The following is a 17,067-nucleotide window of genomic DNA, read 5'->3' as shown; positions in this document are numbered from 1 at the left end:
TGCCCTCAGTCCTTCCCAGCATCAGGGTCTTTTCAAGTGAGTCAGCTCTTTGCATCAGGTGGCCAAAGTATTGGAGTTTCAGCTTCAGCATCAGTTCTTCCAATGAACACCCAGTGCTGATCTCCTTTAGGATGGACTGATTGGATCTCCTTGCAGTCCAAGGGACTCTCAAGAGTCTTCTCCAACGCCACAGTTCAAAAGCATCAATTCTTCTGCACTAAGCTTTCTTTATAGTCCAACTCTCACATCCATACATGACCACTGGAAAACCAGAGCCTTGACTAGATGGACCTTTGTTGACAAAGTAATGTCTCTGTTTTTCAATATGCTGTCTAGGTTGGTCATAACTTTCCTTCCAAGGAGTAAGCATCTTTTAACTTCATGTCTGCAATCATCATCTGCAGTGATTTTGGAGCCCAGAAAAATAAAATCAGCCACTGTTTCCCCTGTTTCCTCATCTATTTGTCATGAAGTGACGGGACTGGATGCTATGATCTTAGTTTTCTGAATGTTGAGCTTTAAGCCAATTTTTTCACTCTCCTCTTTCACTTTCATCAAGAGGCTCTTTAGTTCTTCTTCACTTTCTGCCATAAGGGTGGTGTCATTTGCATATCTGAGGTTATTGAAATTTCTCCCAGCAATCTTGATTCCAGCTTGTGCCTCTTCCAGGCCAGCATTTTTCATGATGTACTCTGCATGTAAGTTAAATAAGCAGGGTTACAATATACAGCCTTGACATACTCCTTTTCTTATTTGGAACCAGTCTGTTGTTCCAAGTCCAGTTCTAACTGTTGCTTCCTGACCTGCATACAGGTTTCTCAAGGGGCAGGTCAGGTGATCTCGTATTCCCATCTCTTTCAGAATTTTCCACAGTTTATTGTGATCCACACAGTCAAAGGCTTTGGCATAGTCAATAAAGCAGAAATAGATGTTTTTCTGGAATGCTCTTGCTTTTTTGATGATCCAGCGGATGTTGGCAATTTGACCTCTGGTTCCTCTGCCTTTTCTAAAACCAGCTTGAACATCTGGAAGTTCACAGTTCACGTATTGCTGAAGCCTGGCTTGGAGAATTTTAAGCATCACTTTACTAGCATGTGAGACGAGTGCAGTTGTGCAGTAGTTGGATCATTCTTTGGCATTGCCTTTCTTTGGGTAATGAAATATTTTAGTTTTATATTAACTAGTCAAAAAATTGACTTTTCTATATCCCCTAAAATACATTATATGCTTATAATGCTATGAACAAATTCATTTAGTAAATTTTTATTGACCTTCTAAATTGTGCTAGGTACCAACAAAAAAGCAGGCGGAATTCTTTCATTCAAAGCTTCATTGCCAAGTGGTGAAACTGAGTAAAATCATAACAATAGAAAGTTTAGGTACAAGAAATATCACTCTATTCTCTTGGTCTTTCTGAGAATTCCAACTAATTCCAGCTAATCTTACATGGTTGAGTTGTAGTTGATTCTGATTAATCTCCTGGCATTGAATATTAAGATTAAATGTTTGCCATTTCACAATAAAGTTGAAATAATTGAATAAACAGTGTGGTGAGAAGAAAGAACTGAATAAAGAATCCCTCAATTTTTATTTTTTTTTCAAAAACAAAAATGTTTCCAAACATGTAAACTGAAATAATGTTACTAGTGATTAAAAATATGTAAGAGTGCCTGGGAGCGATTTGTTATTTGACAAGTCATTTTCTTGACCCAGCTGTCTTATCAGCCAAGGTGCTTCCCATCAATTGCTTCCAGCCACTTTTTTTTAGGTGCATATGAAGTCAAGGGGAGATGATGAGAGAAAATGATGATCAGATAAGCAAGAGCCAGATTGTGAGTCAATAATGACTAGTGGTGAACATTGTAAAAGACTCTAGGGCAGGTCTCTTAAAGTAGATTAGCAATTATTAAAACTACCCACTGTTTTTATATTTTTTGAATATTAGCATGGGGGTGGAAGCCCCTATATATCATGTATCTTCACATGGAAAAAAGAATATCGCTTGGTTTATAGAAGAATGTTCATGAAAATATGTAGATTGTCTCCAAAACAAATCAGAGTTAGTTATTGCCCATCTTTGTTGATACACAGTAAGGTAAAGAAATCTAAACAATGTGAGATTTTTTGCTAAACAAATAAATAATAAAAACACCATATCCTGTTATTTGCATCTGAGAATCAAATGATATAGATGATTTTGAAAAACTGCTTTTCAGAGCCAATGAAATTTTCTTCTAATCCAGTGTCTAATAGCAAATAATCTAATATTTTATAATCTGTGATAGTTTAGTAATATCAAGTTCTTTCCACTGAGTTTTAAGGGACTAATATTATTGTATATTCTTATATTTGATAGCCCTGGAAGATATTTCCCTTTTCACTAATTAAGTACATATATTTGGAGATCCTAATGAGCAAATGATTTTACTAACTGACAAAAATTGTATTATTTTCTAATTTGAATATTTGTAAAAATTCAAATTACACTTTTTTTTTTTAATTTAGAAAATGTCTTTCATTTATCTCCAGCATGCCTACAGTATTTAGGAAGCTTATAATGAAAATAAGAAAGTATAACAAATTAGTAAACAAGAGATGAACGTGCATGTATACATAGTATTTATTCATTTATAATGTTGTTAAAGTCAATTCTACTTCATGATCGTGTTAATTGCACACCAGGTAATACCCATTTTCTCTAGTAACTAATGTAGCACCATTGGATTTTCAGAAGGTTATTTTCTTAATTTGACTAGCCAGGAAGTATTTTCCCTGTTGAAAAACAGGTGTAAACATCAATACCAAAGATAAGAGAATGATCTCATGCTGTTTTCTGATGTCTCCAGCTTAGACAATTCAGCAGGTTAAAGTCTGAGGATTGAGTAGGGCTATTTATCAGAAGTAAGGAACTAGAAAAATTTTAGTGTGACTCACAGACTTTAACTGAGGGAATGACAGGAAGCCTTTTAATAGCAAAATAATTTGTCAAATGCTCTGAATACATAGGGGCTGTGTAACAAACATGTGAAATCACACTCCAGCACCGTAACTACAGGTAATTTGTGAACTGTTTCTCATTTCCTCACTGTGTAAATTATATGCCTGTACACCTAAGACAAGAGTTGACTCTCAGGATCTCACTGAAGTTCTCATTGTTTGACACTGGCTATATTGTTTCAGTGTTTATGCTGCTTTTCCAAGTTTCAGCTGCTTTTGAGTGAAAGGAAGGAAAATCTTGTTAAACTCTCAACTGTTTTTCAGTTTATTATGTCCTCTGTACTTGAATCTACTGTCAACTTTTGCCAGCTTTGACTATTTATGGACTAGAGGTTAAATATTATGGTTCAAATCTATGTTCAATAACTTCTCCTAGGTATGCCAAATAATATGAATCATAAACATTTCAGATATTGAGTTCCATGCTAGTTGACCCAATACTTGTTAAAGACTTCTATGTACTGAAAAATTGTTAGAAGGCGTTACCAGCTAATCAGGGTAAGAATTGCAAGATTCTAAGCTGTACATTAACACCATTTGTGAGAAAAGGAAAAGCAAAATAATAGTAATAATAATAATAATAATAACAATTGGCTTTGTTTTTGTTTGTATCTAAAGATTGCTTTCACCCTATTTCCTATCATTGTTTGCCTAAAAATATCAAAAAGTATTTAACATGCATATACTCATCCATCGTTAACGTTTCTTTAATCTTATATGGTGGTGTTATTTGTGTATATTTTCTGTTGTGTTGTTTCTTTGTTTACTTCTTTGAAAAAGCATGTCAATTTTTGTTTTACCTATCTGTATTTTGCTACTGCATGTCAAACATTTTAAATGACTCAATGAACAAATGAATTCTTGTCATTTTAAATTTCACTCAAAATATTGCAAGCAGTCTGCTTATTCTCAAACATTGCTCCAGGTTTTTGCTTTGTGCAAGAGCATGAAAAATAAGTGAACAAAAAAATGACAAGAACTGCGTGGTACAAGGAGCTTTGTACCAGATAATCTGTTTAAGCCTGTTACATGTAAACCTAAATAAGATATGTGTATTTATAATTTGGATCATTTATGTTTCTGTTTTGTTTGCATGATATGATTTTGTTTTATATTTTGTTTCTTTCCACTCACCAGATGTTCCCAACACTTTGCTTCCCACTACTATCATCCCCTCCCTTACCACTGCAACAGTCACAACCACTGTAACCATAACAACCTGCCCAACCACATCCGCAACAACCAGCAACATCAGAGGTACAGTATGCTTCTTTGTTACGGCCTGGAAAACACGGTAAATCGAAATTTATAGGGCTTACTTTTTAAGAGTAGAAGGATTGAGATCCAATTTTACTTAATTATAAGGAACAATTAAGTCAGTTACTGTCAGTTAGGGTCATTGTAATAAAATATGAGACAAGATGGTACATTTTAATTTTTCTTAGTGTCATATGATTCATGAAAATGTTCAGAATATAGGTAAAAAAAAATATGGAGCTCTGAAGCACTGACATATTAAAATGTGAACATGGGAGACTTTTTTTTTTTACCTTATCTTATAGAAACAAGCGAAGAAATAAGATGTTCAAAAATGCAGAGGTCGTTTTTGCTTTCTTATGACCCTACTTTAGTGTTAATGATTTTTTATTTCTCTGCAACTAGATTAAAATGGCTGCAGTGTTGAGTTTGTTCTAAAATTAGCATGACAGGGGTCATTATAATATATTTACCACATAGAACTTTTAGGTAAATATTTAATATATCATCCTAAAGTGATTTTCTGAGTGGAGCTACTTCTTGTACTTAGAGAGTGTTCCAGAAGCAAATGTTCTAGGCTTATCCAGGATGACAGGAATTGATGGTTGGCTCTAGGAATAATTTCTGGTGTCTGATTACTAATAAGTTGTTTTTCTGAAGCACAGCAACCAAAAAGATTTTGAAGCAATTCTTAAGGGCAAAAAAAAAAAAAAATCATTATGTCATAGTTCAAAAATATAAAAAAACATTTCTGAGCAGTTAAGTGGTTGTTAGATAATGAAAAAATGAAAAGTTTTTTGAGATATTTGAGCACATTATAGAAATACACATTTTAAACTTTATTTCTATGTTCAGAGACAATGTGTCCTATTTAAGTCTGTCATTTACTCTTATACATGCTTATACATGTTTTATGTCATGTTGGCTGTACTAATATGTCTTAAATGTAGCAATTTAATTTGAGCTCATAAGGACTTTACAAAGATATATATCTAAAGTTTCATCAGGGATACACTTAACATTGTTTTCCTTCACTTGTAAAGACTATTCAATTAGACTTCTTATGTTTCTTAGAATTTTTATTAATTCTCAGTATTATGTTGAGTTGCTGCTAGCTTTTACTTCGTGTTTGTAGTATTTTTTTTCTTGTTCCAGAAAGATATTTTAGTATCCGGTAAGTGTTCATTTTTAATAATTAAGTTCTGTTATGCGGGGTACAAGATTGATAGCTAAAACTTGATGGTGATAACAATAAAAATCATTAAAAATACCTAGTATTATTAAAAAAAACTGTATTTGATTTAAACATAAAAGTAGAACAGTTTAAAGGTCATTCTTATAACAGTGTGTATGAAATGGGTGGAAAAATAATAAAAATGAAGAAAAAACACTTTATGATAATATATGGAATGTAAAATATCTAATGTTCTACTTTGCTTTACTTATTGTTTTTTTTTGAAAGATTTTTACAAACAGTAATTCAGATGAAATGTAGCTATTGCTTTCCCACAAAATCTCTATGGTAATGTTAAGTTCTAAGTGTACAAAGAAATCACTTTTATGGAAAAGGATATATTGGTTTAATTTTTTAAAAAAGACCTACTTATAACAAAAAAAGCCTAATTAATTTCTTCTTCAATATGTATTTATCAAATACCTGTTATATATATTATATAAACAGCACTATGCCAGGGCTTAAAATTATGCATATTAAGCATATTGTATCTAAAAACACTAGCAAATTAATGCATTTTCCCCAAATAATCAGTGCCTGGGCTTAATTAGTTAAGGCATTCATATTTTTTGTGAGTATATATACATTAGGCTAAAATAAGAAAAAATATTTTATTTCAAAGTGAAGTGCTTAACAACAATTTTTTATATTTATTCACATGAATCTTAAGTGAATCTTACTGGTTCCATTTTAATCAGCCTGCTAAAATGAAATCAGTTTTCTGCTTTTTCAAGTAAATTCATTTTTTAAAGGTTTCCTAAGATATTTTGTAAACTTTTTACACCATGGAATTCAAAAAGAATAAAAAAAGATATTTTTCCTTCAAAGAATCACATGAATAAATAAACCTCAAAGAAGACACACACACACACACACACCACACCATTCCCTCTTTCTTTACTCAACAGTTGAAACATATCATTTTTCAAATGGCATCAAGATATGTGAAAAGAAAACTTTTTATGTGTTAAGCAATTCATAGCAACTATTTTATACAGAAAAAATAGTAACACTGACATCAAATGTTAGTATAATGCCTGTTTTACCTTGCTAACTTCAACAAACAACTGGGAACTGAAGAAAGTTACTAAGCTCACTTGCATGATTAATGTTCTAGTCCATATTTGAGGGAGTTGGGAATTTTGTCAATATATAAATATTTTATGATTTTTGTACTCTGCCACTTATAAGTTATATGATATTCACTTAGCCATGCATTACCTATTAAATTAGAGCTTTCAGATGCAATTATATTTTAGTGGAACTCATTTTTTTATAAAATGGCAAAAGATGTTACAAAATTATCATTTAACAGATATAATAAAAATATGTTGTCTAAGAAAAGCTAAGGACTAAATATTTTCAATTTGTCAATTTTTTTTAAGCTTATCTGCTTCATGCCTGTCTCTCATTCAGTAATCTTAAGTAAACTAACTATATTTAATTTTATTAGCTTTAAATATCATCTCTTCAGATTTCATAAATATAACATTTATCTCTATCTGTACATACATATTTAATAAATTACCACAAATAAATCACCATTCATATCTCCATTTCTACTCTTTCACCACCCCTGCCGTTGCTGAGTTTTCTTCTCTAGGTTAACATCTGGTTTAAAAATGAAGAACCATAGCTGCAGCTGTATTAAAAATCAAGATAAAATAAACAAAAGAAGCTACTCAAATTGCCAGTTATAACCTTGAGAATCTGCATATCTCTTCAGTTCGTACATGAAATGCACACCCTTGTGTGCAGGGAGAAGGGCTTCGACCATAGGGAAGAAAGCTGGCAATTAGCAGTATCTTGTTACGAATAAGTGTGCTAAAAGACAGAGAAAGGAGCCAACTTTACCAGAAGTGGGAAAGACAGAGAATAAGTGAGTCCAGGAGACATCTTCAGGTGTGAGCTGTAGTTCTTCTATTTACACAGTCTTTGGTCTTACTGTTTACACGGTCTTTGTTGAACCAAACTTAGCACCTGCATTTCCATCAGAAAAATGAGAAACACTCAATTCTCCGATTGTCTTGAGGGCTGGATAATATCTAGGGTTCTGGCAACATAATCAGCACTCAATGTATGACAATTATTGCTTAGTTCTTTTAAGTAGAGTGAATATATTCACGTTTGCATCATACAATTGATGAAATTGTATATTTTTGCTATAATAATTCTAGTTTTGACAAAATTATTTGGTGTTAGTGCACCGATTGCATTTTAATTTCAAACCTACTTTAATTATGTCAAAAATTAAATAATAAATGGCATTAGAACATATGGAACTTACCTATCCTTGAATATAACAACAATTAATAAATTGTCTATGAAGTTCATAGTATTCTTGATTTATATCATATATCTAAAATCTGAACATTTTATAGATCTCTCAAACGTTTTTCATTACAAAATGTCATTGCTATAGCACATTTTCTGCTTACAGAAGTTGCAACTTTTTAAAGCTAGTGGCCTGATTAATCCTATCAACTAATTTAGAAGATATATACCTATATATCTGTATCTGTATCTATCTACCCATCCATCTATCCATATATACTTTCTTACGAATTTGGGGTTTTCTTATCACTTTAATGAATTTTTAATGAGATAAACTTTGATGAGTTAAATATGATCATTTATAAAATGCTTCCAAATGACTTGATGTGATTTCTAGAATTAATATGATTTTTGCATGGTATGCTTACTTTGAAAGCATTTTTAATTTTTTTAAATAATTTCTTTATTTACTCACGTAGTTTTAGCTGTGCTGGGTTTTCACTGCCATGCAGGCTTTTTCTAGTTCCAGCAAGCAGGGCCTACACTTTAGTTGCAGTGTGAGGGCTTTTTATTGCAGTGGCTTCTCTTGTTGCTGAGCATGGACTCTAGGGCATGTGAATTTCTATAGTTGCACTGGACTCAGTAGTTGCAATTCCCAGGTTATAGAGCACAGGCTCAGTCGTTGTGGCACATGAGTTTGGTGCTCCACAACTTGTCGGATCTTCCTGGATCAGGGATGGGACCTGTGTCTCCTGCATTGGCAGTCAGAATCTCCACTACTGGGCCACCAGGGAAGCCCTAAAATTTTTTATCATATTGTACATTTTCAGTTTTATATAAACTATCTCATAATCTAAGAATCTTTAACAGCACCCTCATTTACAGATCATGATATAAAGATATTGAAAATTCAGGAAATATCTATGAGACATAGTGAGATAAATAAGTGATTATGTCTATTTATCATGATTTTCAAAAATAGAATTCACCATTGAAGCCTCTGTGCTTACCAAGACAGAAAAACTCCTAAATGCCTACTTGTTATCTGTTTCTGTTTCTGTAAGACTGTAAGTAAATTACAGGTGCAGAAATGAAATGATATATATGGAGAAAAGGTATAAAATATCTAATATACTCCCTGTCCTGTTCAAATACTTCATGCATTTCAATGTTGCAGATAGGAAAAAAAATCCTAAAAGTGATGATGACATCATTTATACAATCCATATAAAAATCCAAATGAATTATTGGTTCAAGTATTGATTTATTTTACATCAGACTTAAAAATGGAAAAATAATTTTTTGTTAATAAAACTGTACCATTTTGCTTATAATCACAACCAATTTATTAACTATAATGAGGTAATTGGAGTGGAACCTTACTTCAGAATGGCACTGCAAATTTTTTCCTAAAAAATATATTTTTTAAATTTACCAAATCAATTGTTATCAAATTATCTAGAACCAGAAAAATATGACCAATGTCAAAAAATTTAAAGATGAGTTATGGTTTTGGTCCCAGCCTATTGATAGTGATGCTTTTGGCTATGACTCCTTGAGTCAGTTGCCTCAGCTCCTATTGCTTTTAGGAGCACCTACAGACATTACCTCCACTGAGGCCAGTATGGTTGGACCAGCCCTTGTTCTTAATATGGTCCAATTGGATGCACTTCAGCAAAAAAACAACAGGGAATGTTGAAGAACAAAATTACTACTCACAGATTCTGAAGGACCACCTAGAGAAGTCACGGTTAGAAAGACAGAGACAGTACACAGACTTGGTCTCTGGCTTTATTAGAGTTCAAACGTTGGGTGTCTAGAGTTTTGTGGGCTCGCATCATTACCGCTAAATTTGAATTGTAAGAATGGGAATTAGGCATAGGAAGGGAGAGCCAGTTTCTCAATGTGATCAGTTGTCTGGGTTACCCAGGGATTTCTGAAAATAAGAAGTTTACAGGTGGGGCAGCCTGGTTCTTACCTGGTTGTTTTGCTAGGCTGACAATACATTTATTCAAGATGGATTTCTTTTGAACTGTATGTCTCTGCGATCAAAAGCTTAATTTCAAGCATTAACTTAATATAGGGTTTCTCTGGTGGCTCAGAAGGTAGAGAATCTGCCTGCAATGTGGGATACCTGGGTTTGATCCCTGGGTTTGGAAGAACTCCTGGAGAAGGGCATGGCAACCCACTCCAGTATTCTTGCCTGGGAAATCAAATGGACAGACAAGCCTGGTGGACTACAGTCCATGGGATTGAGAAGAGTTGGACATGACTGAGATTAAGCACACAGCACAATTTAATATAAATTCTTCACAATCAAATTGCACATTAATTTATTTATGCCTGAAAATGTAATATTAAGTAAAATATTTTAGATTATTCAGGTAGAATTGAATGAATTTTAGCATACATCTGCAGTGATTATATCTCCACTCTAGAATTAAAGGCCCATAATTTTTAGCCCATATGCTGCCCTTGTAATTTAAAAATCATAAAAAAATTGACTACTTAAATGTTTATAAATCTAGGAATATATTTGGCCATTAAGTATAATCCTATTAAGTGTAATCCCCAAATATTGCCATTTGAAAGATCTCCCTTCTCTAAAGATTTCTTGAAGCAATCTTAGTGACTTGTGGAAAAAAAATCATATGCACAAAGCTAAGCTGTATTCAATGAAAATAAATTGCTGAAGTATTTACTTTGTGCCAGTATAGAGAAATTGAGATGAATTATAATATTCAACTCATATTTAATGTGGGCATTTTTAATGAACTGTAATTGCCTACAATGTTGTTTGTGACATAATAGTTTTGCATGCAGATTCCATTACTTCAATTGTTGTTTCATTTCTCTGGTTTCAAAATAAAATATGCTAACATAAAATAAACACAAAATGCATACCTGAGCACATCAAACTACTGTCTGAATCATCTATTGAATTAAATCAGGTTAAAAAGCAATAATGATCTGACTTGTGCTTCTAAAGTTTATTTCTTTTATGTCAAAAAATCTAATTTATATTTTGTTTTATTTGGTTTCATTAATGTGAGCCCTCCTCCCTCTTTTGGCATAGATACCTAAAAAATAGAATACAAAGAGATAAAGAAACATTTTTCAGAATAAAAGAAAAAAGAATGCTAGCACTGAGAAAGAATGAGTGGAGTAAAATCATTAAAGCTCTGATTTGTCAGAATAAATGCATTCAAATAGAGTATTTGCAATGGTAAAATATATCATCTTGACACAGTTAAATCCCTAAGTGTGCAAATCAAGAAATTGTTTATGAGCTTGTATTATGAGTGTTTAGCTATTAAAAATGTTTCTGACTTTATTGGTGGTAATAAAACACAATTTGCATGATGTTGTGAGCTTTTAAAAATTAAGTGTCAATATGTTGGGCTTTTCTAAACTTGGAACAAATTAAGTAATAGTTCAGTTTCCAGATGGTCCATATAGAAGGACCTGCTTATCTGCAAAAAGACAGGGTTCCACATTTAGACTGCTGCTGCTAAGTCGCTTCAGTCGTGTCGGACTCTGTGACCCCATAGATGGCAGCCCGCCAGGCTCCTCCGTCCCTGGCACTCTCCAGTCAAGAACACTGGAGTGGGTTGCCATTTCCTTCTCCAACCAAGTAGCTAAATTTCCACTAGTCTTTTACAAAACAATAATTATTATATAAAGTTGACTCTGTTTCAAAATTAAATATGTGAAACATAGTTCTTAATGGAAATAGATATTTAAAATGCTTCTCACTTGGAAAGAATAAGCACAGTATATACTCTGGAAAGAATAAGCAGGATGAACACTCACTGTCAGTCTGGCTACAAGTACCATATTGTGAGTGACCACAGGCCAGACATGGGTGGAAGTGATGACTTGGGGTCCTGGTCTCTTTGTCAGCTAAGGACCCACACATTGGAATAGCAACAGTGTTTCAGATTAGGTTATTCCAAGAGAGCCCAAGATGCTAAATTTATCCTTTCTATTCTAGTAGCTCTTCCTTGGAATAAGAATCCCTTGTTATGTATAACCATTTCTGTAACTAAATGGAGCATTTGCCTTGGACTTGTGCGAAGCTGGCAAAGTTTGAAAATCTTTAAATATTTTCTTATTCTTTATGGCAGTGAGGAAATATTTGAAGAAACTGATATTCATATTTTCTTTCCCATACCACCCAGTAAGGGAAGCAGAACACTTATGCTCTATTTTCCAAGGACAATTTGTGGCTTGTGCAATTTAAAACATCAAACATTTTTAAGAGCTTCATTTTAAACTTATTTATTTCTTTGGCTTTAATCAATTTAAACAGAAATTTTTGTACCTTTAATTTATATTTCTTTTAAATAGTTCTATTGTTTCTACTTCTATGACTGTGGGAGTGTCTTAACTGATTTTATGGTAATCTAGATTTAATATAATATAATAATGTATACATTTCCTGCAAAACAACCTCTAAGAAAGAAAATGTTCCATAGTAGAATATGTGCCATTTTCATTTTTATATAATATGCAAGTACATATAAATATTAATTTAAAAATTTCCATAATTATTATATTCCAGAAAGCATATCACATAAAATATTAAGACTAAATGAGTTACTTATTATTAGGAAGATAATTTGTCTTTTATTTTAAAATTTTGCCTACATATATGAATAAATGTATTTCCAGAACATCTCTGAAATTATTTTTAAAATCATTAATAAACTAAACTGGTTGTATCTTTCTTACTAGCCAATGAATTAAATTTATGAGCTGTGCTTTTGAAGCTGAAAAGATTGTCGGCATTGCCCTTGCTTCTTTGACACTCCACATGAAACACAGTTAATAACCTCCTGTGTAAGCTTGGAGAAACACCGAATTGATACTAATTATACTAACTTTGGGATAGAAGGTGACCTTGACTTCAGCTGGAACTTTCTACCAGGACAGTAAATAAGAACAAATGCCACAAAGCATGATTTCTGAAAAGGGTCTAACACAATCTATTAAATATACTTCATGAAATTGAAGTAAATATTGGGATAATTGTAATATTTTGAAACACCTCTTGCTTCAATAATAAGTGATTTCTTATTTCTTTAGATTTCAAATAATCTCCCATTAGTGTTCTGTACTCATTTAAATTAAGCTATAGCCAGAAAATTAAAAGCTACTTGATGCAAAGTATATGTAGATGATCGCAGGGCAAGCAGACAGATTTTTCCAAATGGCTTCTCAAATGCATACATAATATTTATATGATTTTAGTATCAGAATTGCTTATGCTGAAGTTGTGATAACACTGACTCTTAACTAAAGGAATGTCTTTATAAAACTATTAAGAAAAATGACTAAGAAAAAGCAAGTGTCTCAGTTAGGTGCACAGGTTTAAATTATTGCCAGGAAACCTGTCAAGACAAATGAAATGTAGGAGTTTCACATAAAAATCTGAGTTCATAGTGTTAAAAGAGAGTCAATAAAGTTACTATAAATGCTAAGAGATGAGTAAGAACAGAAATTAAACTTTCTTCACCAATACTGTTTAAAGAATTACATTAGTGTAAAGGGAATTGTGTTCAAAGCGTTCAGTAAAATAAATGGGAATACCCAATTTAAAACCAGCTATTTTTCACTTTAGAAAAAGAAATGAACTCAAATATTCCCGGGGCCCTTTTATTTTACCCATTAGTAAGTAAGGAATGCTAATCGATGAAGATTTAAGTAGGAAAGGAGAAATGAACTTTGAATTAACATGAAGAATTGCATCAGATTCCCTAAGAAACATTTTTTTTTTTTTCCCCAAAAGCATTTGAACCATTTTTGATGTGTAAGTCCAAGGTTTTATAGTAAAGAAGCACGGCGCTCTTCGAGAACAGTCTGTGTCAAACTAGGAAAATTATGATGATCTTAATAATTTTATTTCCCTTGAAGCCATGTTTCCTAAATACTGATTATAAGATTAGTATTTTTTACTCATTTAGATTGTGTGTGACTCAGGATATCAGCAGGAACTGACAGCCGTCCTGGAAGGTAGCTGAAGGGTTTTTAACGAGGACACTTTCACAGAAGCATAGGCAGAATTTGAAGAACTCATAGAGGAGAAGCACAATCAAACTTGTAATAGCAAAATGCTGTTAACCAGCCCTGGGCCGAAAGACCAAAGAAGCGAACAGGTTATCTTGGTCAGAGTCTTGGTCAGAGAAGAACTAGAGCCAGAGAAGGGGCTGTATTTGCAAAGAGAGGTAGTCAAAGGATACAGCACAGGGATGCATTTCAGATCTCCCTCTCTCCTCCTGCCTTCCAGTAACTTTCCATTAATTGAATCCTTCTGAAATATCAGAGATTAAGTAACTTAAGTGGAGCAGTGCAGGGAAGTCAGATTTCTAGAGCACAGCTGAAAGCAGAAGAAAAAAAAAAAAAGAATGGAGGATGGATTTGGGGACCAATAGCATAAAGAGGGGAAACATATTTAGAACATCATCTAATTTGCTTAGAATAATTTATCTAATTTGTCCACTAAGGGTGATTAAATGTCAAATTTTATTTTAGGTTTGGATTTCTCTCACAGGCATGCACAATACAAGTATATAATAGAAAACAAGTGATGGTGCTAGAAATGGTGGTAAAGCAGCCACCTTCCCAATTCACTTTAATATGTGATTTTCCTCTCCAGGCTAAAGTTAGAAAGAGACAACACTTTAGATGATAGCAGATTATGAAGCTTGATAGAGTTGGCTTTGTTCTTAGACACAAAGAAATCTAAAAATAGATATGTGTGTATTATTTAAACAGCTTACTTCAAAAGGGAAAATCATTTTTAATCTTGATGTAAAGAGTATCCATTTTATTTATTGAGTAGCGAGAGATTCCTCATTTGAAATATTCTCAAATCTATGTGTATGGAGGCAGACTGTTTCTTTTGCTTGAATTAAGAGCCTTGAAAACATTAGTTGCAAGAGGAAAGTTCTAAAAATGAGCTAGCCATAAATTAACAATAAGCTGATACAGATATGTCTTATTAGTTTTCTATTTAAGGTATTTTCATGTCACATAGACAAATAATTTTCTGTCCTGAGATAATAGCTTTTCAGAATAGAAAATCATTTTCTTGAGAGAAGAGTTTAGAAAGAGTAATCACAGTTTTTAATATATAATGCTATGTATCTCCCTTTGATGTCTTTAAAGTATGTGTACATTATTAATTTACTTAAGTTGGTAGATTGGAAACATGTAAAATAAAAACAATTCAGCTTGTTTTTACTCTAACCTAAACTGAACTGAACTGAATACTCATTAGCCCAGGCTATAGCTTGTGTCCCTTGGCATTTTACCACCAACAGGCCAGAACGTTTTGTTCAGAGTAGGATATTAGAATAGTTTTTCAAAAGGACCAAGAATGACAGTCTAATTTTTCTGGTATTTCTAGTTATTCTATCACCAAGTTTTGAGAGTTAGTTGACTGGCAATCGAGCACTGCATCTCAAAATGAGGCTTTAGGGAATCAAAAATGAATCTTCATATATATATATATATATATATATATATATATATACACACACACACATATATTTTTTTCTCTTACTCTTACAACTTAAATCCAGATATATTCCATCTTAATTCCAAGTTGGAAAAAAATGATATGTAAATGAGAAGGAAGTGCTAAGGGCTCATTTTACTACTTCATATTCATACTTCTGGACTTCCCTTGTGGCGCAATGATAAAGAATCCTCCTTACAATGCAGGAGATGCAAGAGATGCAGTTCAGTCCCTGGGTCTGTAGCTATATCCCATGTGGTTGCAAAAAGTCAGACATGACTGAGCATACATTTTCATATTTCTAATTTTTCTATTCAGTTTGATAATATATCATTGTAGGATTTTTCCTTGATAATTCATCAATGTGGGGTTTTTAAAGTAATAATTTTAAAGAAATGATTCTTTACTAAAAACTGAAAATAGTGCACAACCCAATATTGATTACTAGGTTAACAAGATATGCCACATCTGGACTCAATGTGGGATGGTAAAAGTAACTTCTGAGCACAGAATATATTTCTGTGCCCCTGACTTGACCTCTGGACATGCAATCTCAGGCAAATAAATAAATCTCAGGCAAATTTCTTCTTACCCTAGTGGGCACTGTGAATTCTAAGCTGTTTCTCAAGTTTGGGTCCTCCACCAGGATTTCAGGGACCAGTACAATTTCTGGTATTTTAAAATGAGAACTTGTAGATAAAATTCCTTTGCCACTTGAAATAGTGTCAGTAATTTACTTAACCTAATTCTTCACTTCCAACTTATTTCTGTTTGAATGTTCTGAAAAGCTTAAAGATTAGAAATGAATTATCAGACTCTGACCTTAGTTCAGAAAACTAAGATCATGGCATCCAGTCCCATCACTTCATGGCAAATAGATGGGGAAACAGTGGAAACAGTGACTGACTTTATTTTTCTGGGCTCCAAAATCACTGCAGATGGTGATTGCAGCCATGAAATTAAAAGACACTTACTCTTGGAAGGAAAGTTATGACCAACCTAGACAGCATATTAAAAAGTAGAGACGTATTTTGCCAACAAAGGTCCGTCTAGTCAAGGCTATGGTTTTTCCAGTGGTCATGTATGGATGTGAGAGTTGGACTATAAAGACAGCTGAGCACTGAAGAATTGATGCTTTTGAACTGTGGTGTTGGAGAAGACTCTTGAGAGTCCTTTGGACTGCAAGGAGATTCAACCAGTCCATCCTAAAGGAGATCAGTCCTGGGTGTTCATTGAAGGGACTGATGTTGAAGCTGAAACTCGAAACTTTGGCCACCTGATGCAAAGAGCTGACTCATTGGAAAAGACCCTGATGCTGGGAAAGACTGAGGGCAGGAGGAGAAGGGGGCAACAGAGGATGAGATGGTTGGATGGCATCACCGACTTAATGGACATGGGTTTGGATGGACTCTGGGAATTGGTGATGGACAGGGAGGCCTGGTGTGCTGCAGTTCATGGGGTTGCAAAGAGTCGGACATGATTGAGTGACTGAACTGAACTGAACTGACCTCAGTATTTGGTCTTTTGGCCACTGTTTCCTAGCCATATGCCCATTCCCATGCCCTTTTCTACTCCCATCACTTCTTGCACACTTACTTCCCTCCAGTATTTTCTCAGAAACTTTTATATACCTGAACATTGTCCTGTCTGTAAAATTTCTAACATCACGTTATATTAGTAAAATAAATATTGAGTTCTAGCTGTAATGTCCATAAAACTAATGTATATGGTCAATTTTCACAGTTCTTCAACTGATTTCAGGTCTCTCATGAACAATCACTTT

The 17,067-nt window shown here is 33.4% G+C and overlaps 1 protein-coding gene across 3 annotated transcripts in view; it reads left to right on the top strand.

The window, feature by feature from the left end:
• Nucleotides 1–17,067, top strand: part of CADM2 (cell adhesion molecule 2) — a 1,205,421-nt gene that overhangs the window by 1,118,312 nt on the left and 70,042 nt on the right. For 2 of the 3 annotated variants that reach the window (XM_070455054.1, XM_070455053.1), the window contains one exon: nucleotides 4,135–4,254. The exons of the other annotated variant lie outside the window; for it this stretch is intronic. In XM_070455054.1, the coding sequence (XP_070311155.1) occupies nucleotides 4,135–4,254 (120 nt within the window). The remainder of the gene's footprint in view (nucleotides 1–4,134; nucleotides 4,255–17,067) is intronic. 3 annotated transcript variants of the gene reach the window in all.

Source organism: Odocoileus virginianus, chromosome 25 (assembly GCF_023699985.2).
Source record: "Odocoileus virginianus isolate 20LAN1187 ecotype Illinois chromosome 25, Ovbor_1.2, whole genome shotgun sequence".
Lineage (NCBI taxonomy): Eukaryota > Metazoa > Chordata > Mammalia > Artiodactyla > Cervidae > Odocoileus > Odocoileus virginianus.
This window is presented reverse-complemented; position numbering and strand designations above follow the sequence as displayed.